This window comes from Zonotrichia leucophrys, chromosome 17 (assembly GCF_028769735.1).
Source record: "Zonotrichia leucophrys gambelii isolate GWCS_2022_RI chromosome 17, RI_Zleu_2.0, whole genome shotgun sequence".
Lineage (NCBI taxonomy): Eukaryota > Metazoa > Chordata > Aves > Passeriformes > Passerellidae > Zonotrichia > Zonotrichia leucophrys.
Genome location: NC_088186.1, coordinates 3,655,243 through 3,680,995, shown reverse-complemented (window position 1 = coordinate 3,680,995; position 25,753 = coordinate 3,655,243). Strand labels below are relative to the sequence as shown.

At 54.2% G+C, this 25,753-nt stretch overlaps 1 protein-coding gene across 1 annotated transcript; it reads right to left on the bottom strand.

The window, feature by feature from the left end:
• Positions 1-492: 492 nt before the first annotated feature.
• On the bottom strand, positions 493-24,003 carry FAM163B (family with sequence similarity 163 member B). The gene is made up of 3 exons (XM_064727985.1): positions 23,739-24,003; positions 3,046-3,161; positions 493-2,964 (listed from the first exon to the last, which is right to left on the bottom strand). Exons 2-3 carry the CDS (start codon positions 3,136-3,138, stop codon positions 2,389-2,391), a joined length of 669 nt encoding a protein of 222 aa, XP_064584055.1. The 5' UTR covers positions 3,139-3,161; positions 23,739-24,003; the 3' UTR covers positions 493-2,388.
• Positions 24,004-25,753: the final 1,750 nt, after the last annotated feature.

Sequence of the window (25,753 nt, the reverse complement as noted above, 5' to 3'; positions counted from 1 at the left end):
TTTGTTTTATTCTCCAGTTTGTAGTGGAGTGCTGGGAGCACTGGAATTGGGGCTGGGGATTTGCTGGTGCCATGGGGAGGCAGAGCAGCTTTAAATCGGCAGAATCACAGCTACTTGGACAGTGATGGAAGGAGAAGTCCCAACAGTGGGGGGATTTTGGGACTTTTGGGGGCCCTTTGGGGTTCTGTGGCTTTAGAAGCTGCAGCCCTGAAGCTCCTCAGGGGTTTGGGAACACAGAGATTTTACACAGCGACCATAAGAAAAGAGTTTTCTGAGGTCCCAAGGGGTTGTTGCTCTGTGTTTTTATTGGTGTGACCCCCAGACACTGAGCCAAAGGCTCTTTAGCATCCCCCCAAATTTCTGTGTGCACCCCCAAGTGCTGCTGTAACCCTCTCTCAGCAGCAGGGAGCTCCTCAGCCCTTTCCAAACATCACCCCAAATTTGCAGATGCAGCGACAAAAAAAAAAGAAAACAAACAACAAACCTCAAAACCCATGTCAAAGTGATTTATTTCTTTTTATTTTTTTTTCTTTTTTGACTTTTTCCCTCCCCAAAATCTGAGATTCCCAAAGTCCTGTACAACAGATCACCAGGTGAGGGTTAGTGAAAGCCAACCATTTGCTGAATTTCCAAGCTACAAGGGAAAGAAACAAGGAAGAAAAGGAGGAAAGGAAGGCTGGTAGGAGAAATCACAAAAAACAGGAAGAGAAGGGCTCAAGGCATGGGAACAAACCCCAGTGAGAACTGTACATGGGGGCATGGCCTGAGTGGCTGCATCCCTCTGGGATGTGCTGGGCCACAGGGACCGAGCCCGGAATATTAAACACGTAGGAAACCAACCCCAGCCCTCCCCACCCCAAACAGAACCCTCCCCCAAGAAAGTCAAAGATATTCATTTGCAAAGACTGACTTGTACTTCAAAAGGTTTCCTGTGGAATTAAAAGCCCTCAGTGGTTTGAAGTAAAATACCCAGCCAGGCTGCAAAGTGTCCATGAGCCCCGAGGGCTGCAGCCATGGCTGCTTCTTCCCAGAACATCTTTAAAAAGGAAAATTTCCCTGGAGCACAGCCCTGAGGCCATCTGAGTCTCTGTGCAGCCAGTCCATCCTCGCCAGCCATCCCCAGGTGATGCTTTTAACCTGAATAATGCCCAGTCCAGGAGAAACAGGGAGTTCTGTCACGTGGAGGGGAGGAATGGAGACAGCCAGGAGAAACCAGAGCAGGAGGCCCCTCAGAGCTGCAATTCCTCTCCTAAATCTCTGAGTAAGCCCAAGGGCTCCCTTGCAGCACATTTGGTGCAGAGGGACCAGCTCTGAGCCTGCTGCTCCCCCAGACTGTCCCTGCTGCATCCAGATGGGACAGAGCTGGTGCCACAGCCAGGCTGCCCAGCCATGGCAAATGGCTCAATGCAAAATGCAAATTAGAGGTTTTGATTAAATTTAAAAGTGCTTTGACACTGTCTTGGATGGGAGGAAAATGTCTTTTTTAAAATCTTTGTTTAAAAAACCTCTCCCAAACAAATAAATGTGTAAAAATGTGCGTGCAAGGGATGGGCACACACACGGTGACCCCTGTGCCATGGAGCCCTCAGCCCGAAGTTGTGTGTGGCGTCACTTGGAGCAGGGATGTTGATTATCCCCAGGGATATTCCTCCATCCCAAGGTGTGCTGTGGGTCATTTCCATCACTGAATAATGCAGAGGTTTTACATCCCCAGCCCAACTCCTTCAGGGGGTCCATGAGGCCACTCTGGGGGGCTCCAGGGACAGGCCCAGACACCATCCTGAGCCTGAGGGGATTGTGCCTGGCACCTGGGATTAGTGCCTGGCACCCGGGATTAGTGCCTGGCTGGGGCAGTGGGATGGGCTGGGGACGGTGCAGGCCTCACACGCACAGCCATCCCCATGGCTGCAGCAGGGAGCAGCACAGCACAGGCTGGCAGAAGGGTGGGCAGTGACATTTTGGGGTGGCTGAGTGTATCCTGGGGTCCCCAGGTCATGCCAGCAGCTGCTGCTGACCCGCAGCACGTTTTCAGCCGTTTTCAGCCACCCATGAGCCCCATCATTTCCTCATCACCCCTGGCCAAACGGTGAGGAGGGGCAGCTCCTCCATAGAAAAGGATGCTCAATATCAAAATCCTCTTTATAAAAGAAAATAGCAAACTCTGCAGAGCTGGGAAACCTCTCATTCCAGCTGCACCCCCACACTCCTCACCTGAGTTTGCTCTGCTACCCCTTTATACCGCCAGCCCGAAATACATTCACTTTTTTTTTCACTTCATATTTTTTTGTTTTGTTTGGTTTTTTCCCTATTCAAAACTCCTCCACGGACTCCAACCAGTCCTCCCCGCTGCTGTCCAAAGCCCTCAGGGCTGGGTGGGCGGGTGGCACCTCAGACATCGGTGCTGATGCTGCGGCTGCGGGAGAACGCCTCCCGCATGGCCGAGAGCCGGTTGGGGTTGAGCGCCTGCAGGTTGGACACGGGCAGCGCCAGATCCTCCTGGCTCACCGTCTTGTAGCTCACCCTGTCCCCCCCGTTGTGCAGATCCTCGGGGGGCTCCTGCAGGAAGAAGGTGGGGGGCTCCTGCAGGAAGGAGCTGGGGGGCTCCTGGAGGAAAGATGTGGTGGGCTCTTGGAGGAAAGATGTGGTGGGTTCTTGGAGGAAGGAGGTTGGGGTTTCTTGGAGGAAGGAGGTTGGGGGCTCTTGGAGGAAGGATGTAGGGGGCTCCTGGAGGAAGGAGGTGGGGGGTTCTTGGAGGAAGGAGGTTGGGGGCTCGTAGGGAGTGCAGCTGGGGCAGCTGGGCCGGCTCTGGGCTGGTTTTTTGGCGAAGGGGGATGAGGAGTAGAGCGAGGGGCCGTTGGTCAGCACTACGTTGCGGTTGCAGTGCAGCGGAGGGATGTGCGAGTGCACGGCGAAGTCGGGCTCCTCCTCGTCCTCCTCGGATTCATCCTTCTTGCAGCAGTAGTACTGAAACGGGAGGGGCTCAGCTGGCACCCCCAAAGCTGCCAGGCCATCAGCCCTCCCCGCTCAGGCACCCCCAAGCCTTACCTGGAGCCTACAGTAGCAGAGGACGGCGATGATACAGAGTAAAATGACAGTCGCTAAAATTCCACCTGTGATGACCACGGTCCCGGCTGTCATCCGCCCTCTTCTCCATTAACAGCCTGCAAAATTGGGTATACAGATAAGGGGCTGGGCTGCAGAACCCCAAACTCTCTGCTTACCCCACTTTGAAGTGGGTTAAAAAGCAGGAGGGCTCTGAAGGGCACAATCAGGATCCAGTGGGCACCCATGGGAAGTCACCAAGGAATCCCCAGAAATGCCACCTTGTAAGGGTTAAAAATATTTCATGCTGAGTGAGAAGCAGCTCAGGGGTCACATCAGGAAGGAAAGCCAAGGGAAATAACACCAGGCACCAAGGGCACTCTCCCAGCTCCTACCTGGTGGCAGAAAGCTCCAGTGAAGGGAGAAGGAGCCTTGCCATAAGGATTTCTGATCTGCACTCATTTTTCTCTGAGCCTCTAATCCATTTTCCCCATGAAAACAATGTGGTATTTGAATTTGGAATAACCTCAGTTGCTAAGCGAGCCTTTAATGACTGCAGGGAGTGGGGTGCTGCCCTCCCTGAGAGCAGGACCTGTCTGAGGCACCAGGCTCCTCCACTTCACCACAGCCAAGCCACAGTCTTGGGGGGCTCTGGGGACACCCCAGGATGATGCTGACAGCCTCAGGTGAGCTGTCAGTGGACATCACAGAGATGCTGTGGCTCAGCATCATTTTGGGGTACCACCAGCACTCTTCTCTCCCTGGAACACCCCTTGGGAGCTGGGACAGCACAGGGAGCAGCAGAAGGTCCCTGTCCTTGTCCCTGGGCTCTCCAGATGTTGTGTACCATGCACAGCACAAGCCCTGCAGGATCAGACACAGATTTTGCCCCAGGAAGGATGCTGGGCAGACAGGGTACCAGCCTGCTCACACCTGCCAGCAGCCACGAGACAGTGGCACTAAAACTGGCACAAATAAAGCTCCAGCAACATTTTAGTTGGGGTTAGGAACAGCAGGAGAGACATAAATTAAGGGAGAAATCCTACCCTGACCACCTACTCTCCAAGTGCTTTAACAAAGCTGGCTCCCAGCTCGTGCTATCAGGTTAAACCAAAAACCAGCCACCCCAGCCCCAAATTACTTCAGCACCCGAGGAAAAGCAACTGTATCTGTCAGGGATTTAACCTGCTTCCAAAGCAAACAAAGCTGGGCCATATTTTCAGGCACTTAATGTCCTGCTAAAGTTGGGTGAGTGCTGAATGGATAAAGCAGCATCACGTTTTTATGGTGCTGCTGAGCAGCTCGGGAGGAGGGAAGGGAATTCACACCCCTCTCACACCCCATGGCCATGGGGCAAGAGCAGGGCTAAATCCTGCCCTCATTCCTCGGGGAAAACGCTCTGAGGAGGCTCAGGGTGAGCAGCACAGCCACGGGAAGGGTTTGCAAATGATGCATCAGTGATTTAGAAACTGGTTGCTGTTTGAAGAGGGATGGAGGCGCCTGGCTGGGCCAGATGCCAGCTGGAAATGCCCATCCCTGGGCCCTTTGCTGCTCCCATTTGCAATCCCCTGGAGCCAAGGGCAGGGGTAGCAGGGCTGGGACAGGAACCTGGCTCTGGGGTGGCCACTCAACCCTGCAGGACCTGGAGGATGGGAGCTGCATCCATCACAGAGCATCAGCATCTCCCTGCTGGCCCGAGATGGGAGATGGCAGGCAGAGCTCTGCCAGGGAGGGCTCTCTGGCTCTTCCACCCATTAATTAAAGCCCCGGGGCACAAGCCAGGGCTGCAGGAGCCGATTTCCCTGGTTCCTGTCCAGCCGAGCCCAGCCAGACGTGGCATCGCAGCCACTGCTCCCTCCCGAGCTGGACCATTTGCATTTCTGCCTTTTCCCCTCCCCAAACATACTTCTCTGATTAAAGCTGCATACCTGGAAGCTTTAAACCCTCCAGCATGCAAAGGGGGAGGAAAGCAGAGCATGTGGAGGCCCATAAGCTGAACAATTCCTGTCTAGACCTCCTTTTTACATTTGTTCCTAATTTCACGCTCCACAGGCTCCCAGATTCATATATTTAGCAATAAATATCCTGGTAAAAGGAAGTGCTTTGCAGCTCTGCTGTGGTCTTGGAGAAGGTATGCAGGAGCCCAGGCAGGGAGACTCAGTCCCAGGAGAGCTCTGATCCTTCCCTCAGCTTTAGGAGCCCTCCAGCTCTCAAGGATGCCTGAACCCATCCAAACTCAGCCCCAGATCATCATCCATCCCTGGCAGACAGCAAGAAGGGGCTGCAGGGGGCTGTTACCCCACACAGGCTGCTTGCCCCCAGCCCAGCAGCCCTTTGCTGCAGGAAAAACAAATTCACAGTTCCCAGATTGTGAAGGTGCAGGTCCTGCAGGAGCTGTTTGGTTTTAGACACAGCCCTGTGCTACCTGCCTGATTTGCACATCCCTGCCGCAGCTGAGGATGTGGATTTTGAGGTCGAGTGCTTCACAAAGGGCTGGATCTGCCTCACCCTCTGATGTGTTTAAAAATAAGACTGGCCATGGCACTTGGTGTATAGTCTGGTTGAGGTGTTAGGGCACAGGTTGGACTGGATGATCTTAGAGGTCTCTTCCAACCTCATTATTCTGTGATTCTGTGATCTGTGATCTGTGACTCTGTGATTCTGATTCTGTGAGTCTGTGATTCTGTGACTCTGTGATTCTGTGATTCTCTGATTCTGTGATTCTGTGTTTCTGTGATTCTGTGAGTCTGTGATTGATTCTGTGATTCCTGCCTCCCCTTGGGCACTGCCAGGAGGAGCTGCCCAACCCAGGCTGGGGGAAGCTCCTCCTGATCAACACTGAATGGGAGAGGAAGGGTTGGGGTGAGAAATCATCCTCTTTCCACCTCCCCAGCACCTTGAACACGGCCCCAGGACCACCAGGGGTGCCCAGTGTGGGGAGAGGCTGCTCACAGCTGTGCCTGGCTCTGCGCTGCCTCTGGGGAGGGCTGCGTGGGAGGAAGGCTTCCGAGCAGCTGGGGGGGGCTGAGCTCAGCCCAAACCAAGGCTCCAGCAAATACCTGGCTCTGGAAAGCTGAGCTCCAGGTCCAGGGGCTTGTGTGGACTGGCCTGGGGGTGAAGGAGACCTGGGGATGGAAAAGGAAACTGCTCCCAGGTTCCTCTGAGCACCCAGTTAAGCCAACTTGTAGGGATTAAGAATAATCTACTGGACAATTAAATAAATGAGGCTTTCAGATGTCCCATCCCACCCCAAGTCCCATCTGCAGGGTGACAAAGTCACTCCAAAGAGTTTTGCACCAGCTGGAAGTGCTGCCATGGCAAGTGGTTAAAGAAAGGGAATGCTGGTGCTACTGAAGCTGTGCCTGCACAAGGAGATTGTGTTTTACATGCAAAGAGCTGGATCCCAAAGCTTGTCCCCTCTGCACTGCCACTGCATCCCCCAGCAGCCCTGGGAGCCAGAGGCAGCACAGCTTTGAAATTTGGGAATTGCCCTCATTCACCTGTCTCCAGGAGCTGGAGATTCAGACAAAACAGCCAGACTGGGCACAAAATGCCAGCTGGCAGCACAGACAGGAGTGCTGGCAGGATTGATCCTGCCCAGTGCCCAGCAGGCAGAAACACCCCCTGCTCCAGAGAACTGAGCCCCCACCTTGATGAACACACAGAACACACAGGGACAAACACAGAAACTCCTCCCAGAGACATTCAGCTCAAACCTCAGTGTGAGACCCTGCCCATGGGTCACAGATTGTGCAGGGGAGCTGGGCTCAGCTCTGCCTTGTGCTTCCAAACAGCCAAGAGAGAGAGAAAACAGCCATGGAGAAAGGAAAGGAACAAAAAAAGGGAAAACAGCCATCCCAGCCTCGGCAGGGAGCAGGGGAGGCCAGCACCGTGTCCTGGAGTGACACCACCCTGCCTGTCCTGGCTCTGCTGTGCACGAGCACATCCCTGGCTCTGCTCTGGGCTTGGACAAGCTGTTTGTGCACCGAGGGCCTGGGTGTCCTCCAGCACCAGGGAAGGGCCTCTGAGGGGGGACTGAGCCCAGCACAGCCCCCAGGCTGACCCTCATCCAGGCAGCTCACTGGCAAAGATCCAGGGCAAGGACCTCAATGGGGCGGTGATGGGGTCGGGGAGATTTAATTTCTGTGTGGAAAGTGGGTGTTGAGCAGCTGTGTGGGGGCAGATGAGCCTGAGCCTGTGTGCTGCAATGGTTGGGCAATGCAGCCAATTCCCAGCTCATCCACCTGCCACGGATCCTGACACTGACACTGCTGGTCAGGCCCTGCCTCAGAAGGAAGAAAAAGAGCTCAATATGATGCCAGGGAGAAATGTGAGCAATGCTTGCTGCCCCAGATGCCACTGGGCCTTGCTGCTTTCTGTCCCAGAGCTGGGTGCAGACAACATTCAGGATGATTTATTAGAACAAAAAATCCCACTGCAATAAACTGTCCAGGGCAGAGCAGGCTGGATCTGAGCCCTTGATGCTGTAAATTCAGGATAAACCTGGTTTACACTCCTCTGTTGCCACCCTGGAGCTCTGTAAGTGCCACAAAGGCAAACACCAGAGAGCATCGGTGTGAAGGAGCTGCCACCAGCCTGGGAGGGGGGAAAGCAGCAAATAAACCACGAGCCAGCACCAGTTTGGTGGCAAATCCAGCCTTCCTCGTGCATTTCCCCAGTTCCTGTAATCCTACCCAGTCAATGAATGAGAGCTGGGCTCTGGGAACAGCCAGGCAAGGTGCCAGCAAGAGCCTTTGCATCAGCAGAGCCAGAGGGCAGGGCAGCTGCCAGAAACACAGGCAGGAACTGAACGTGGCTTTCCAGATGAAAAACACTTCAACCAGAGGGCCTGCACCAGTCCTGTGCGCTCCCTGTCCCCTCCTGAGGGCAGCATTCCTGGCCTGGGGACACCATTCCTGGCCTGGGGACACCATTCCTGGCCTAGGACAGCATTCCTGCTCTGGGGACACCATTCCTGGCCTGGGGACACAATTCCTGCTCTGGGGACACCATTCCTGGCCTGGGGACACCATTCCTGGCCTGGGGACACCATTCCTGGCCTGGGGACACAATTCCTGCTCTGGGGACAGCATTCCTGGCCTGGGGACACCATTCCTGGCCTAGGACACCATTCCTGGCCTGGGGCAGCATTCCTGGCCTGGGGACACCATTCCTGCTCTGGGGACACAGTTCCTGGTTTGGGGACACCATTCCTGGCCTGGGGCTGATGTTCCTGCAGGGATTCACACAGCCAGGCTGGGTCACTGCAGACCCCTGGCTTTGACAAGGCCACCTGGGCACTCCCCAACACAAGGAGACACGTGTCACCATTCCCTGCTTGCCCAGCAGGGCTGTCCCCATGGGAAGTCCCATCTCCAGGCACTCCAAGGGGTTTGTGAATATTTTATGAGCAGAGGGCACTTGGCTCTCTGCTGTGCCCTGTTGGGAGAGTGCTGCTCACAAATTCCCAGGCTGATCCACAGCAGATGGGTCCTCCTGAGTGCTGGGGATGGCTCAGAGTTCCCAGCAGAGATCCCAAATTCCCCCCTGCATCCCCCAGGACTGTGCTCATCCCATCTCTGCTCAGACACTGCCCTTGGCAGAGCATTCCTGCACTCAGGAGGGGCTTTTCCCACCCTGAAAGGTCCCACCATTGATGATATCTGGAATTAGAGGAATTCTGTGAGCCTGTGGCACATCAGAAAGGGCTCCACCAGCTGGGAGATGCCTGTAACACTGTCATGGGCTTTTAACTGCAAACACAACAGAGAACAGAACACTCCACAGAACACTCCACATCCACCTGGCCCCTTCTGGTGGCCTTGGAGACTTAAAGCCAGCTACAGAGGTCACTGTCACAGGGGTAACCCACAGCCCTGACCCCTGTGAGAGTCCCCCAGCCCTCCTGCAGCTGGGATGTTTCAGCTGCCATTGATGTCCAGAGCAGAACCCACACTTTGGAAAGGGAAATTCTCCCCTGATCAATTATTTATCAGGCAGGACCTTGCTGGAATAGTGCTCAGCTCTGCAGAACAGGATCCCAGCCACCCCCAGACTTGGGCAGGACTCAGGGGACACCTGGGGATGGCTGAGGGCAGGACAAACCCTGCTCAGGAAGGGTTTGAGTGCCCTGGCACTGCAAACCAAGGCTGGAGGGACAGCAGGATCACCCAGGTGGGCACTGGGTGATTTAGGGATGTGTCCCCCATGTCTGCATCAACCAGAACACACAATAAATTCTCCAGAGGGCTGGAAGGATCAGGCACTGTTCCTCTCATCTCTGCCCATTCTCAGCCCAGCCCTTTGCAGCCAGAAAATCTCCCCCAGTGCTCCCAGAGCAGGGCTGAGGTGGGGAATGGGTCACACTGAGCTGCTCCTTCTGCCTGCTCCTGTTATAATTCAATATAACCACTTATAAAAACCATATTAGAGATAATTAACCCCCTGGATTTTATAATGAAAAGTGTTTTGTTCAACATCACATGTCAGCCCAACAACTCCTTGCTGTATAAGCTTTTTCCAAATACCAAGGACATTCTGTATATGCATCTCTGCAGGTGTCCCTGTCACAGAACTGAATTTTGGGTTAAAGTGACCTTTAAAGGGTGGGACACAACCTGTGCCACAGCAGCTCACAGACAACAAAACCCAGCAGAGGAGGCTCAGGTTGATCCAGAGATCCATCCTACAGCAAGAGCCACTCCAACTGTGGGGTTTCCTGAAGTTCAAAAAGCAGAAGTTCATGGCAGAGTCAGGGATGCTCTCACACAGGGATCCTCTCTGTTTTTACAGCAGAGATGAGCTCTCAGTCTGTGTTTCCTGCACTCTTCAGAAGGTTTCCTTGGATGCAGGGGTTGCCCATCCCGGCAGTGTGGATGTGCTCGGCACTAATGAGGCACTAATGGCTCTGAGCACAAGCAAATCAGCCTCACAGAAACAATATTTGCACAGCTCATCAAAGTGCCGTGAAGGCTTACTAAGCACAACGGCAGGCAGGAATTTCAATGACTGCAGATGCTCCGTGGATAGAGGCTGTGCTGGGGGAATCGCTGAATCACCTGGATGCTGCCCTTGGCAATGTCCCCTGCTGAAGGTGCTGCTGTCCTCACTCCAAAGGGACTGGGGAAGGTGCTGTGGACATTTCTGCACTGATGGAGTGCCCACCCTGCTCTGCCCCTCTGTGAAAATGAATGGCCACATCCTGAAAGCATCCACAGGGGCGCTGGTGACATCGAGAGTGTTGGGAAAATTCATCCACAAATTTATGTCCAAAAAGGAGACAGAGGAGTCCTTTTACTTTATTCAAATAAAGGTAGAGGCCATGGAGCATTTCCCTGGGACCTCTCAAATTGGGGGAGAGATCCCCATGGGGAAACCCCATCTCCAGGCTCTCTGACACCAACGGCTCACTCCAGCATTCCTGCTGCTCCATCTCCCAGGAAATGCCTCGAGAATGAGGTTTCATAGCTCAGACAGGGCTGCTGGGCCATGGGGATGGCAAACACTCACACACAGTGCCCAGGTGAGCTCTGAGCTGGTGACAGCCCTGGCTGGGAGCTGGAGCTGCCTCTTGCTCCTGGGGGCATCAGCACTGGGATGGGATGGGATGGGATGGGATGGGATGGGATGGGATGGGATGGGATGGGATGGGATGGGATGGGATGGGAGCAGCACTGCCATCCAAAATGACCCTAGGAACAAGGATTTACAAGCCAGGGACACTGCACAGAGGGACAGCAAGGTCCTGGTACCCTCTGATGGCCACACAGAGCAGCAGAAGCAGAAACTCTCCCTGTGGCTGCTTTAGCCCCTGGGATTTGTGGCTCTGCACATGCCACAGCCTCTGCATGGAGAAGCATCCCTATGGGAAATCACAGGCTGAGGCATCCAGCTGTGCTAATGGAAGCCCTGAATGCTTCAGAGCTCGTGTTTGCACTTTTTAGCTGCTGCTTCAGGTCCAAAGTCACACAGAGCCCTGCTTGGCCACACTGCCCCAGCTGCAGCTTCAGCCTCCCTGCACAGCTGGGACACAGCTCTGGCTCATCCCAGCACCTCTGGCTTATCCCAGGAGCTCTGGTTCACCCCAGGAGCTCTGGCTCTCTGGCTCTGGCAGTGCCATGCCTGCCAGGGAAAGTGCTGCTACTCCAACACCCAATTTTTCAGACAGGAAGTTGTCTGATAAATCACAGCTCTGCCTTTGAAGCCAAATTGCCTGAAATCCATCAAATTCCAGCCCATTTCCAGATAAGGTGACTTCCACCTGGCCAGGCCCGGGGTGAGCAGTGGGCTGGGAGCAGATCCATGCTGCAGGCAGCCCCCAGCAGTGTTTGGGAAGGGTGAGCCCCACTCCTGACCTGCTGACCCCACAGATGTGCCAAGAGCTGAAGGAGCCATCGATCCCCAGCTGTGCTGAGCCATGGATCAGTGAGGGCGAGGGCACCATGGGCACTGCCAGTCAGCACTAAATCCAGCAGCTCTGCACTTCCAGGGGCTGGGAGCACATCTCCCCAGGATGGGGAGATCCTCAGCAGATTAAAGTCTTTGTGAGCTGCACATCCTGCTTGCCTTTGCTCAGGAGCCACAGATCCAGGCTGGCAACCAGGGAGATATTTTAAAATAAAATGCAGCAACCTGGGAGCTTCAGGGACACCCTCTGTCCTATTCTATGAGCAGAGGGCACTTGGCTCTCTGTTGTGAGACTGCTACTCACAAATTCCCAGGCTCATCACAGCAGATGGGTCCTCCTGGGTGCTGGAGGTGGCTCAGAGATCCCAAATTCCCACCTGCATCCCCCAGGGCTGTGCTCATCCCATCTCTGCTCAGACAGCACCCCTGTGTCCCTGCCCACCCCTGCCAGCTATGGGTGGCTCTGTGGCAGCTGGTGACATCTCCACAGGCACCCCTGAGCTGTTCTGGGCTCTGGCTTTCCATAGAACCCCCTTTTTCCTGCTCAGTCCCCCTCCTCTGCCCTGGGGACACCGAACTGGCTCTGTGCTCGCAGCTCCTGGTGTGACACCAGGGGACTCCCTGGCTGCTGCAGCCAGCCCTGCCTGGGATCTCCAAAGAGACACACACACACAAAAACCACCAGGAAAAAGGGTTGGGAGTTTCCATAGCTACAGCTTTCCATGGCTCTGGTGGAGGCTCTGGCTCAAGCCCTGTAATGAGGCACAAGCAGAGTGGTTTTTTCCCACTCCAGCCCAGCAAGGCAGCGTGGTGCATGAATAAAGGAGAGGAGAAGAGAGGGGGAGCTCAGGGATCTTGGAAATAACAAATAAATGGTAAGGATTGGAGTTTGGCACACGTTTCCTGCCCTGGTGCTGGGCATGAGCTGCACCTGGGGAGGGAGGGAAGGAGCCCCTCAATTATCACAGGGTGAGTGAGAGGAACCTGGTGAGGAGTGGGCAAAACCTGCTGCATTTCAATCCCTGCCTGCCTGCTGCCCCCAGGGAGCTGCTGCAAGCAGGGGAGTGCAGAGGTTTGGGGTCTCTGCCAGGGCAGAGGCTCTGCCCACAGCACCTGGGACAGGGGGCTTGCCTGGCTTCCCCTCCATGTCCTTTCATCAATATAACCTCACCTCCTCAGGGCTGGTGCCAGCACTGCCACACGTGCATACAAAGTGATCACAGAATCACAGACTGGTTTGGGTTGGAGGGACCTAAAATTTCATCTCATTCCACCCCCTCCCATTGGGGGAACACCTTTCCCTATCCCAGGTTGCTCCAAGCCCCTGTCCAACCTCCCCTTGGACACTTCCAGGGATCATGGGCAAGAGGGAGATGGGCTTCCTCATTGTTTGCACCCTGGAGTTTTTCTATAGGCAGAAAAATCTCCTTATGTTATCCTCTTTAATAAGGATTTATCATTGCTGCATCAGGGAATTAATACAGACCGTCTGAGAGGGTAATTTTCAGATTCTTGGCAACTTACCATGAACCAGTTCCAGTAAATTTTCCCTTTTTTCCTCACCTTAATTTTGTTACAGCTTTTCCTGGGAGATGAGAGAGGGAAAGATTTAACTCAGAGGGAAAAAAACCCCACCAAAATGACAACTCTACAACAACAAAACCATAAGTGAAAGAGTTGAAAACATAAAGGAACTCTCACAGCTCAGCTGAAAACCCTCATTAGAAGAATAAAGAAACAGAGAAAAACCTTCACAAAATTTGCTCTGCTCAAGCCCACGCGGGCTGGGAACTGCCAGGATCAAATGTTGGAGATATTGACAGCTCCCAGGGACAGCATCTTTCCAAAAGCAGAACACATGTGAGGGATCTTCTTGCCTCTTGTCAGCACGGGGATGACACCAGCCCTGCCTTTGAAATGACTCTTGGTGCTGGAGAGGCCCTGAGAGTGAGGCAGAGGCTGCTGATCCTCATCTGCCACCCCCTTGCTGTGCCCAGCCAGAGAAATGCTGCCACAGCACCCAAATGTGGGAAACTGAGGCAGCTGAAGGAGAAGGATGGATGGGAGCAGAAGATTCTGCTCAGAATTTGTTCTTCTGAATGGAGTGACTCTCCAGAATTGCTCCATCCATCTGGATTTTGAAAGGATTTTTTTCCACCTGGATTTTGAAAGGATTCTTTTCCACCTCGATTTTGGAAGCTCCTCACCAGAACACCAGGAGCTCCAAGAGCTCTCTGGGAGCTGCTGTCTGACACCGAGGCTCACTCCAGCATTCCTGCTGTCCCATCTCCCAGGAAATGCCTCAAGAACGAGGTTTCATGGCTCAGACAGGGCTGCTGGGCCATGGGGATGGCAAACACTCACACAGAGTGCCCAGGTGAGCTCTGAGCTGCTGACAGCCCTGCCTCCTGCTCCTGGGGATGCTGGCACATCCTGCAGCTCCTCCCTGCCCTGCTTGGCTGACTGGCAGCACCTCAAAGGAGCAGAAAATGCCAGGGATCTTCTCTGAGCAAGCCAAGCCTCAGAGCAGGGCTCTGAATCCCACCCTGAGGCACCCACAGAGCCCTGGGAGGGCCCTGAATCCCCCAGGGATGAGCCCACAGGAATGGTTTAATCCATCCTGGGAAGCAATGGAGGCTCAGCCAGCACCTCCAAATTGATGAATTCCAGCTTTCCTCCTTTGCACTGGGAGATCTCTTGGCCTGAGTTGTTGGGACTCACTGGGAAGTGGGTTACAAGGTGCTGTTAGCAGCCCAATCAAGCAAAACCTTCTTCATTTCAGGTCCTGGAAAACCTGTATTAATTTTTGGGATCCTTCTCTTTTTGAGCAAAACTCCAGCAGCAGCATGTGCCAGTTTTAGGAGCCCAGCACCAAATTAGCAAAGCTGCTGATTTTCTGAGCTGAGCTGGGATGGACTGGGATGGACTGGGATGGACTGGGAGCCCAGAACCAAATCAGCAAAACCTTCACTGATTTTCTAAGCTCTGCAGGCACCACCTCCACAATGGAGCCCTTCATTACCACCCTGCCTCAATGTGAACCAGGCAGAGAGCTGAAGTCTGAGTCTGACAAACCCAGAGCTGTGAAAATGTGAGCATCCTCCCTGCCCAGTGCCTGGGAGTGCCCCTTGGCACAGTAGAACCCCTGAGATGCCCCTTTGGAAAGTCCAACAGACCAGAAATCTCCTCTGGGAATCGGGAATACATTCACTGCTGATGGCCTGGGTAAAAAACACCTTCCAGACTGGCTGCCACTGCTCCTGAGCTTGACAGAGCAGAGAATGGAGAGTGTGGGAGCCCTGGAATTTCTGCTGGGAGCCCAGGAATTTCTGCTGGGAGCCCAGGATGCATCACTGCTGCTTCTGGCTGGTTTAATTTGGATTACCATGAAATCACACAAGCCTGATATTTGGGTTACAAGGTGATGTTAACAGCCCAATCAAACAAAACCCTTTTCATTTCAGGTCCTGGAACACCTGTATTAATTTTTGGGAGCCTTCTCTTTTGGAGCAAAGCTCCAGCAGCAGCATGTGTCAGTTTTATGCATCCCTGGGGCTGAGTAGCTCTAATCCTCTGCAGTCAACAGTTCTGCCACAGCCCAGCAATCTTCACACTTTATATTTACTACCCATCAAGTCAGACAGTGTTTTACAGCATAAACCTTTGCCTGCCAATCTGAACATTCAACAGTATATTTTATTTATAATGGTACCTAGAAATCAGGTAAGATCATGCTTGTGTTCTCAGAAACTGGTGCCACTGTTTTGTGTTTTCTGTAACCTGCATTGTCTTCTTCGAAAATACAACATAAACAAAAATGTGGTGCCAGAAACACAAGGGAAAATAGGTGCAACTAAGAAAACTCCACTTTCTGTGGGCTGAATCTGCTCCCACGAGCTTCTGTGAGAATCAGGAATAACTCTCGAGAAAACAGCAAAGCTGAAGTGTTGCAAATCAGAAAAAAAAAAAAATCATCTGGAACTGTCTAATATTCATTGTGCTTGTCTTTATCTCAGGGGGCTGGGCCAGGGGATCACAGAATCTCAGACTGGTCTGGGTTGGGAGGGATTTTAAAGCCCCTTTTAGTCCATCCCCTGCCATGGGCTGGGACACCTTCCACCATCTCAGGTTGCTCCAAGCCCTGTCCAGCCTGGCCTTGGGCCCTTCCACAGCTGCTCTGGGCACCCTGGTGCCTACCAGGTCTGCCCTGCAAAGAGGAGAGACCTGAAACCTCAGTGATGCCAGTTCTGGAGATCTGAGCTGCCCTGGGAATCACAGACTGGTTTGGGTTTGGGACCTTTAAAGGTCACCAAGTCCAGCCCCCAGCCAGGAGCACATTCCCAGCTCTGGGTGGACCTTAACCCTGGCACAGTCACTCAGAAAATGGTTTTTGGTTGGAGCTGGATGGGAGACATCACCTGGAGGGCTTTGAGAAACACCTTTCAAGCATTTTTATCCATTTTTATGTGGAAGTGGGGCTGGCTCTGCTCTGCTGGCACAGGCAGTGGCAGCTTGGTGCCTGTCACTGTTTGCACAAGGAGAAAGCCACACAAGAAGCCCATGGGACAGCCATAAGTTGGAATTATTACCCCAGTTGCTCCTTTGTGTAACATAACAATAAACCCACTAAATTTTCCTAACAACAAACGCAAATCAGCGCTCATTATCCTTCCCCTCCCAGCTCCACTCCCACTCTCTCAGCAGAGCTATTTTCCCCCAGATCCCACTGCTAATCTTCCCAGGGCTTAGCTCTCCAGCAGGCAACACCAATCAGGCCAAGACACCTCCTTCCCCTCCACAGGAGAGCCTGCATCCCTGCAAATCCCTGCTTGCACTGGGGAGAAGATGGGCACACATCCCCAGCAGCATCTCCTCAGCCACCCTCCCGCAGCTGGGACCCCTCCAAACCGAGCTGTAATTCCTTTTGCCACAAAATGCCTCCTGTTTAGAGGAAAACTCAGTTTTCCTCTGTCACTCCATGTTGTCTTAAGAGGAGAGTGGCAGGAGGAGCATCCCTGCCCACAGGGGTGATGCAGGAACTGTCCAGCAGGGAGGGAAGGCAGGCAGCAGGTAAAGGAGAGAGTTAATGGCTTGCCAAAGCTCGGGCAGGAAGATCCATGCTGGATCTAAACCCAAATTCAGAGAGAGCAGGGAATCCAGATGCAAACCCCAGATGCAGGCAGGGAGAGCAGGGAATCCATATGTAAACCTCAAATGCAGGTAAAGGAGAGAGTTAATGGTTTGCCAAAGCTCAGTTCTAAAGGATGAATCTAAACCCAAATTCAGGCAGGCAGAGCAGGGAATCCAGATGCAAACCACAAATGCAGGTAAAGGAGAGAGTGAATGGTTTGCCAGACCTCAGGCAGGAAGATCCATGCTGGATCTAAACCCAGATTCAGGGAGGGAGTGCAGAGAATCCAGATGCAAACCCTAAATTCAGATAGGGAGAGCAGGGAATCCAGATGGAAACCCAGATGCAGACCCCAGATGCAGGCAGGGAGAGCAGGGAATGCAGATGCAAACCCCAAAAGCAGGTAAAGGAGAGAGTTAATGGTTTGCCAAAGCTCAGGCAGGAAGATCCAGGATGGATCTAACCCAAATTCGAGTAGGGAATCCAGATGCAAACTCCAAATGCAGGCAGGGAGAGCAGGGAATCCATATGTAAACCTCAAATGCAGGTAAAGGGAGAGTTAATGGTTTGCCAAAGCTCAGACAGGAAGATCCAGATGGATCTAAACCTAAATGCAGGCAGGAAGAGCAGGGAATCCAGATGGAAACCTCAAATTCAAGTAGGGAGAGCAGGGAATGCAGATGCAAAGCTCAAATGCAGGTAAAGGAGAGAGTCAATGGTTTGCCAAAGCTCAGGCAGGAAGATCCATGATGCATCTAAACCCAAATTCAGGGAGAGCAGGGGATGCAGATGCAAACCCGAAATGCAGGTAAAGGAGAGAGTTAATGGCTTGCTAAAGCTCAGGTGGGGAGATCCAGGATGGATCTAAAAATTCAGGGAGAGCAGGGAATCCAGATGCAAACACCAAATTCAGGCAGGGGGAGCAGGGGATGCAGAGGCAAACCGCAGGAACAGGCAGGGAGAGCAGAGAATGCAGCTGGAAATGGCACGGCAGAGCCCGAGCAGCATCCTCTGCCTGCACCAGAGGCAGACACGGGTTCCAAACATGAACCGTGTGCCGGGATCGCGCTGTCCCTGCCGGTCACCTCGGAAATACCACAGCATCTCCCCGGCAGAAACACCCAAACAGCCCAGAGAGAAGCGAAGGTGGAATATTTGGAAGAGAAACGAGCAGAGCTCTCTGTAGGTACGTGATTTTTCTCGCAGGAAGCCGTGCCTGGCAGTGATGCTTCAGCTGAACTGCGATTTTTGCAGCCGCTCCGAGGACTCGTCTGACGCTTCCCTGCGAAATCCCCCCCGCTCCCGGCACGCTCCCGCAGCATCGCAGCAAATTCCAGCCCCAACAGAGCCTCTGTGGCATCTTTTACATCAAAGTCCACCTCTCTCTGCTGGGATCAGCGCCAGTCGGTGGATCTTTGAGCCTCCAGGCATTTTGATGCCGTTCAGCTGAAGTGAACCCAGCTGGGGAGAGGTTGGGAGATGAGGAATCCATCATAGGGATGAGGAGATCCCCAGGGGATTTCAAAGCAGCCACTTCAGCCAGCAATCTGGGGGTTTCTCTCTTTTCTGGCGTTTATAGTGATGGATTTCCCCCTTTAATCCCAAATATTCTGTGAGTAAAGAGAGGAGCGGGCTTTGCCTGGTGCCAGCTCTGTGGGGACAAGGCAGTGCTGCTACCAGAGGTCAATCGTGGTCCAGGGACCAGCTCTGCACGGGGAAAAAATGCAAAAATGCAACCCCATAGGAGTTTTCCTGCTGAGATGGAAGGAAAGGAAGGAAATCCCAGCTGCCTGGCCTGCTCAGCAACTCCCCCAATGTAATGAGCTTATGAGCTTGTGCAGCTCAGATGAACTCGTACCTAGAGCAAAGCCTCAGAGCCAGACCTAAAGCTGGTGGTGCCCAGGGCTCTGTCCCCTGCTGAGCAAGATCATCTCCTTTATCCCCTCCCCAGGAGAGGCCAGCCAGCTCAGCCTTGACAGAGCCTAAGCTGGACTTCAGCAGCAATTCAAAAAACTGTGTTTTTTCACCAAAGCCAGTTTTCCATTGTTGTCTCACCACCTAAGGATTTTGTGATTGTTATCTCAGAAAGGGAGGAAGAAGAGGATGGGGCTGAGGAGCAGGAGGGCAGGGCTGGAGCAGCAGTGGGTGAACAGAGGGGAAAAGGGAGGGATGGGATGGGATGGGATGGGATGGGATGGGATGGGATGGGATGGGATGGGATGGGATGGGATGGGATGGGATGGGATGGGATGGGATGGGTGTGTGGGATCTGAGCAGCTCCCAAGGGTTCCCCCAGCACTGAGACCCCGCAGCACTGACAGAGGCTCACAGCAGCAGCAGGTGAGGCACAGGAGGGCTGGAGCCAGAGGTTCAGCATGGTCCTGCTGCAGGCAGAGCCCTCTGCCCAGCCCCAGGGCTCCACTGATGGAACTCACTCACCCCACTGCCCCTCAGAACAAAACACTGAAGATATTGGGGAGAAATAGAAAGATATGTGAGCCCACGACATGATTTCCTCTTTGAGGGGCAGGAAATCATCAGTGAGCAGGAATTCTGCCTGCCCTGGGGTAGAGCAGAGCAGGCAGCAGTGGCTCCTGCAGTGTGAGTGCCAGCAGAGCCACAGCTCATCCCTCCCTCCCCATGAGCAGCATCCCTGTCACCTGGGCCAGGGCAGGGAGTACAGCTGTGCCCTGGCTCCTGCCAGGAATTCACTTTTCCCTTTTTTAATAGGGATTAATTCAGCGCTCTGGGAAGGGCTGAATGGAGGGGTGGGCTCCAGGTGGCTCCTGCTGTGCCCCCCCAGCCCCCTCTCCCTGCAGAGCCTCCTACCCTCGGCTCAGGTGCTCAGAGCAGCTGCTTTATCCCTGGCTAATGACATTTGTTTTCTCCTCAGTGCCTCGGGGAGGGCTCTTGCTCTCGCCCTCCCTGCTGATGTGGATCCTGCTGCCCTATTATGCTGATCTGAGACCTTTTTTTGCTGTTGAAGTGCTGGTAAGCTCCCCTGCATCCCCCATCTGTGCCCCCCAGCCTGCTCTTCCTTCATTTCCCACCCTCACAATTTTCAGCTTGGATCAGGTCCCTCACCTGGCTGGGACAGGCTGAGCCTCACTTTTGGGTTTTTGGGAAGTTCCTTCTAAAGCATCCCTCAGAAAAGGCAATTACCACAGTGCCATTAAAGCTTTCCCCACTGCACAGGCAGATAAGTCGCTGGGAGCTTTTTGAAATAACCTTTAAACAATAGATCCTGTCTTGTTTACTGAATGTTCCTGAACTCAACAGTAATGCATCCAGATGTCACCCCTGCCTACCGTAGGCCTAACTATTTCTGGAAACACACCAAAGGCAAATTGCTTGGATAATGTCAGATATGGTTGCAAAAAGAATATGACAAGTTTCCATCTCCTTGATAAAAGCTGTGGAGCAGAGAGTTATTTCCCAGGGCAGCAGAGCCGTGTGTACCTTGCACTCAGCCCCGTGGAGGAGCTGCATCCCCTCCTCCTCCAGCTCATGGGCAGGTGGACCATGGCACGTGTTTTCCTGCTTCCAGCTCGGGAAAATATCAGTGTTGGTGTCCAGAAAAGCTCAGCACATTCACAACATCCATGCCTGGGGCTGCAGGTGGCTTTTGTCCTGCTGGAGGAGATGGGGAGAAGCACTGGTTGGTGAGCAGGGGCTGAGCTGTCCTGGTGATGCCTCAGCTCCTCTTGTGCCGTTGTTGGGAGTGGAGTTAAATGAGTTGAATGCCAGCTCTGAGCTGTTCAATGAGCAGGAGGAAACTCTGTGTGAAGTGAGAGGGTGACAGAACTCAGCAGCCCCTGCTTGTGTCCTGTCTGCACTCCTCATCCTGCCAAGGGACGTGCTGCACCCAACATTGTCCCTGCTGAGATTTCTCCAGAGGGAAATCTGTACTCTTGGACACATAGGATGGGGTAAAATCATCATTGTGCTGGTCCTGGCCTAAATCCAGTCCTGTCCCCCTCAGTGATGCCTCTGAGAATCACATCTCCATGGAGCCTGCTCCTCCTGCTGCTGCCCTGAACTGCTGTCAATGGGTCAGGGCTGTTATTAACCTTTCCAGGGACAAAGAGGTCCAGGGATATTTCCAAATATGATTCTGACCTTTAATTTGGTTCCCCAACCTTTCCAGCTGCCCTCTGCCCAGGGCTGCTCTGGCAGGTTCCTGAGGTCCCAGCCCTGTCTGGGCTGGTGCTGGCTGTGAGTGAATGTGGCTGAAAGGTTGGGAGGGTCAGAGTCCATCACCCACCTATCTGTCACCCTCTGCCCATCTGCACTGCTGGGATAAAGGCTGTTTGCCCAGGCCAAGGGGGAACCAATCCTACCAGAAGAGATCACAAGGAGAGAAGGAAATAACACACAATGACCTGGGAGAAAATGCATTTAGACAGGGAATGAGCTTCAAGTTCAACCTCAACAGCTGCCACCTCTGCTCCATCCTTCCCTGCACCTCTTCAATGTCACAAGCTGCATCACCAGCCGTGGTGCAGGAGCCCTGCCAGCATGCAGCACCTCTTTCCTGGCCATGTCCTTCTCCATATCCATGACAACACCACAGCCAGGTACGGGAGCAGCCCGAGTGACAAGGGACCAGCCATCCCTGCTGCTTCCACCAGCTCTGCGCTGCCAGAGGGAAAAGCCTGAGTCAGGCAAATCCCTTGGAGCTTGGCCAGCTGCAAAACCCCTCCTTGCCCCACTGAGGACACATCCTGCCATCCCAGAGGTCAGTGGCACAGACTGTGCCAGGCTGTGAGCATGCAGCAAAGCTCTCTGGGCTGCACATAAATGCCTGAAGGAACTGAGCACCTTTATCTCTCTGAATCTGGCACCCAGCAAAACTTTTAAAGACCCTAAAGGAGTGCTGAGGAATGGCTGTAGGGTCAGAGTGGGAAATATTTAGAAAGGTTTGGGTCAATAAACCACGGGCAGTGAGTCTGTCCCTTACCCACTGCTGAGCTCAGAGAGAAAAGGGTTCAGGCTTGACTCTGGTGTCACCTCCACGAGGGTTTAGGGACTGCCAGAGATTCAGTGGAAAAGGGTGAGGAGATGTGACAGCCAGACCCTCTGCCAGGCTCTGCTGGAGCACAGCAAGGACACAGCCAGGAGCCACAGCAGTGCTGATGTTCTGCCACTCCTTGTGCCCAGGTAGGCACAGGTATTTCAGTGTTTGTCACCTGTGCCCACTGGCAATAAACCAGACAGGAACAAATGCTGTTTCTGTTTCCTTCTTTCCTTCCCCTCAAATCCCCACATCCTTTCTGAACTAGAACCAGCGTACTGCGGGGTGATAAATCAACATCAGCAGCTTTGCAGGGGATTTTGTTGAAGTTCTTTATCTCTCCTCAACACCAGCACCATTCCTTAAGAGGTCCTGTCATCACTCTGCACAGAAATCCTGACATGCAGAGGGAAGGAGGTTACACTTCTAATTACAGCTGCACAATCTTTAAGGTGTTTAAAATCTCTTTTCACCAACTGACAGCCCCTAAAGCACCTTTCTGCTCATTTCAGGCAAGAAGAAAATCAACCACAGAGACTGCAAACAACCTCCAGGTTTTCACCAGCCATTGCAGTGGGGCAGGAGCCTCAGCACAGGTGTGGGATAGTTGAGGCACTCACTTCATGCACAATTCATGTCAACTGCTTTCCCTCACAGCGCTGTAATTTAGATGCTTCCTCAGCGAAGACAAGATGTGATGACTAAAAATCCCATCCTACTGGGTACTTTTGCTCAAATGAAGTCACCCAGGAGCACCATCTGCACTCTAAAAATCGGGATAACCCGCCAGGTTCCCAAAAATGACAGCCATACATCACGACAGACTCAAGTGCAGAGTTTTCCCTTCTAGGTTTTATGCTGATTCCGCTGCTCGTTTCAGGCTGGAAGACAATCTGTTGAACCTCAAAGTGCTGTCTTCTCTTACCTTGAATTTATTCTGCCAGGGAACTGTCTACCTTAATGAGTATGAGCACACCCCCACTACCTCCCAAGTTTGGTGATCTGTTATGTCAAATATAAATAATCCTGTCTGAAAGCGGTCGATATGGGGAAATGAAAAGCCATCTTCCCTTGGGGGATCTCTCTCTCCCTCCCACAGCCCCCCTGAGCCCTCAGGCTACCTTTAATGTGCTGAGCAGCATCCATGTGGCTCTGAGAGCACAGACCTTGATGGCTGCTGGATGCAGAGTGACAAAAAACAACCCACAGGTGACAGTGCCATCACCTTCCTCTCATGCTGCTCTGGATCCCTCTCCATCACTGAATGTGAGCTGATGGGATGATTTCCTACCCAGCCCAGCACCGGGGTGTCCTACAAACTCCTTGGGGTGGAGAGGGGGATTCTGGTGTCCATTGGGGCCAGCACATGAGATGGAAACAAAGTGAATCACATGGCTCCAGGTGGGATGTCCAGCCAATGAAGAGAGGCCGGTTCCAGCCCCACCCTGAGAGTGCAAAGGGGACCGAGATGTCCCTGGGGCCGAGAAGGACACGACCTGCACACCCAGGAGAGCCATGGCATGGGGGCAGCTTTCCCACTCATCCCTGAAAGGTGCTTTTATGACATCCCTCAGGCTTTGGAGCTGTAGGATGAGCGAAAGCCGAGCCTGGAGCACCCCAGGATTTTCCAGGCAGGTCTGAGCTGGCGGGTCCTGCCCCATTCCCAGGCTGTGGGGCAGCGGATGCCGTGCGATTCTCCATGTGTCTCCTCACCGTCTCCCCCTCCAGATCCCATCCCAGCCCTCTCCCGGCAGCGGGGCTATCCTGCGCCCGCTGCCCTCCCTGCAGGCATCCCCGGGCTGCGGGGCTATCCTGTGCGATGCTGCGGGGCTATCCTGTGCCCGCTGCCCTGCTCCCAGGCATGCCCGGGCTGCGGAGTTATCCTGTGCCCGCTGCCCACCCCGCAGGCATGCCCGGGCTGCGGGGCTCGCTGCCGGTTCCCCGGAGCAGCCATCCATCCATCCCAGGCAGTTTCAGATGCACCGGCAAGCGGGCGGCGGGGGCGGGAGCGAAGCAAACAGGGAAAAAACACCGCGAGAGACCCCAGCGCTGGGAGATGCGGGGAGAAGGGGCCCGGCAGAGCCCGGCAGAGCCGGGGGGGTCCCGCGGAGCCCCCGCGCCGGTGCCTTCTCCCGCTCCGCTTACCTTCACACGGGGGAATGAATGGGGCCGGCTCGCTCAGGTGAGGACCGCGTCTCCCGAAGTCTCCGGCTCGGAGAGCACCAATACTAAAATAAACGTTTCTAAAAAAAAAAAAATTAAAAAAATCTTAAAAATAAAATAACGATAAAAAAATAATATATTAAAAATAAGCGGCAGGAAGGAGGCTGAGGAGGAGGCGGGCGGCAGCGGAGCAGGCAGCCGGCAGCAGCCACCCCTGTCGGCACATGGCCGGGCCGGCGGCTCTGCGGGGGCCGCTCCCGCCTCCCCGCCCCGCTCCCAGCGCCGCGGGGCCGCCAATGACGGCCCGGGAGCGGGGCCGAACCGAGCGGCGCCCGCCGAGCCCCGCAGCGGCCCCGCACGGGCAGCGCCGCGCCCGCCGCCCCCCGCCCCGGCCCGGGCTGCGGGGATGCTCCCCATTCCCATCCCAGGATGCTCCCCATTCCCATCTCAGGATGCGGGGATGCTCCCCATTCCCAGCCCGCGATGCGGGGATGCTCCCCCCTCCCATCCCAGGATGCGGGGCTGTTCCTCATTCCCATCCCAGGATGCGGGGATGCTCCCCATTCCCATCCCAGGGTACGGGGATGTTCCCCATTCGCATCCCAGGATGCTCCCCATTCCCATCCCAGGATGCGGGGATGCTCCCCATTCCCATCCCAGGGTACGGGGATGTTCCCCATTCCCATCTCAGGATGCGGGGATGCTCCCCATTCCCATTCTGGGATGCGGGGCTGCTCCCCATTCCCAGCCCAGGGTGCGGGGCCGTTCTCCCCTCCCATCCCGCGATGCGGCCGCAGGGTCCCAGCCCCGGCATGCAGGGATGCTCTGGGTATGCAGGAGGGGCAGAGCGGCGCTGGGAGATGGGGGACTCATCCCAGACCTGGGTTAGCCCCAAAGAGACAGGGGGCATCCTGCTCTGGACCCGAACCACCCCCCTACAGAGCCGGGTCACCCCCTCTATAGCCCAACCACCCCTAGCAGAGTGGGGTCACCCCCTTTATACCCACATTACCCCCTTACAGAGCTGTGTCACCCACCACGGAGCCAGGGGATGCTGGTTTGGACCAGAGAGCTTCACCCCCAATGCTGGCACAGGAAAAGAATCCCCCTCCCCATCCTCAGGGCACGGACAAAGCCAAGAACCCCCCTCCCCATCCTCAGGGCATGGACAAAGCCAAGGCAAACCCCACAGCACCTCCAGTTTGATCCCACATGATGCCCAGGGCATTTTACAGGTGGTGTGGGTTTGTTCCCTGCTCTGTTTTTCAGGGCTGTGCTGGGGTTTCAGCTGGTTTTGGTTTCATGAACAGAACAGGGAATGTTTCTCCTCTTCCCCAGTCCATGCCCATTCCAGCACAACCTCAGCTTAGAGCCCTCATCCACAGCTTTTTCCCACAGTGGTGATTTTCAGCAGCGGTGATTCACAAGGTTTCCTTAATGCTGGGGTATTGATGACTCTTCAGAGCCAGAAAAAGCAAAATTTAGGACAAAACTTGAATCCTAGAGGTGCATTACCCCTCTAGCAGGTGGGCAACCTGCAGAAGCACCACCACAGGAGACATGGAGGTTGTCCCCCAGCCCCAAGCTGGTGTGACAGGGGAGCACAGACAGCTCCAGCTCTCCCTGAGCTCTGCATTCCCTGGTCCCTGAGCTCCCTGCAGGGCTCCCCTGGGCACAGGGGATGCTCAGTGTGTCTCAGGAGGCTCTGCCACCATCCTTGGCTCTTGCCACCCGAGCTGTCCAACTCCTGGTGCAGCAGGGACCCTTCTGCAGGCCCCTGGATGGTCTCTGTCCATTGGGATGTGTGACTTTTGTCCTGCAGCATTCATTTCCCTGGCAGTGGAACTCATTCCCAAGAACTAACTCAATTGTTCTCATCAGCAGTTCCAGCCCATCGATACTTTTCTGTCCCTCTCAGTTGATGAGAATAATCAGTGGTTTTATAGCACATCTGCTGTTTTTGAGATGCTATCGCTCGTAGCACTCCTTTAATCTAT

Coding starts and splice junctions, on each gene's coding strand:
- FAM163B (XM_064727985.1), bottom strand. CDS start 3,138: ATGACAGCCGGGACCGTGGTCATCACAGGTGGAATTTTAGCGACTGTC. Junction 2,965..3,045: donor TCTGCTACTGTAGGCTCCAG/GTAAGGCTTGGG, acceptor CTCCCGTTTCAG/TACTACTGCTGCAAGAAGGA.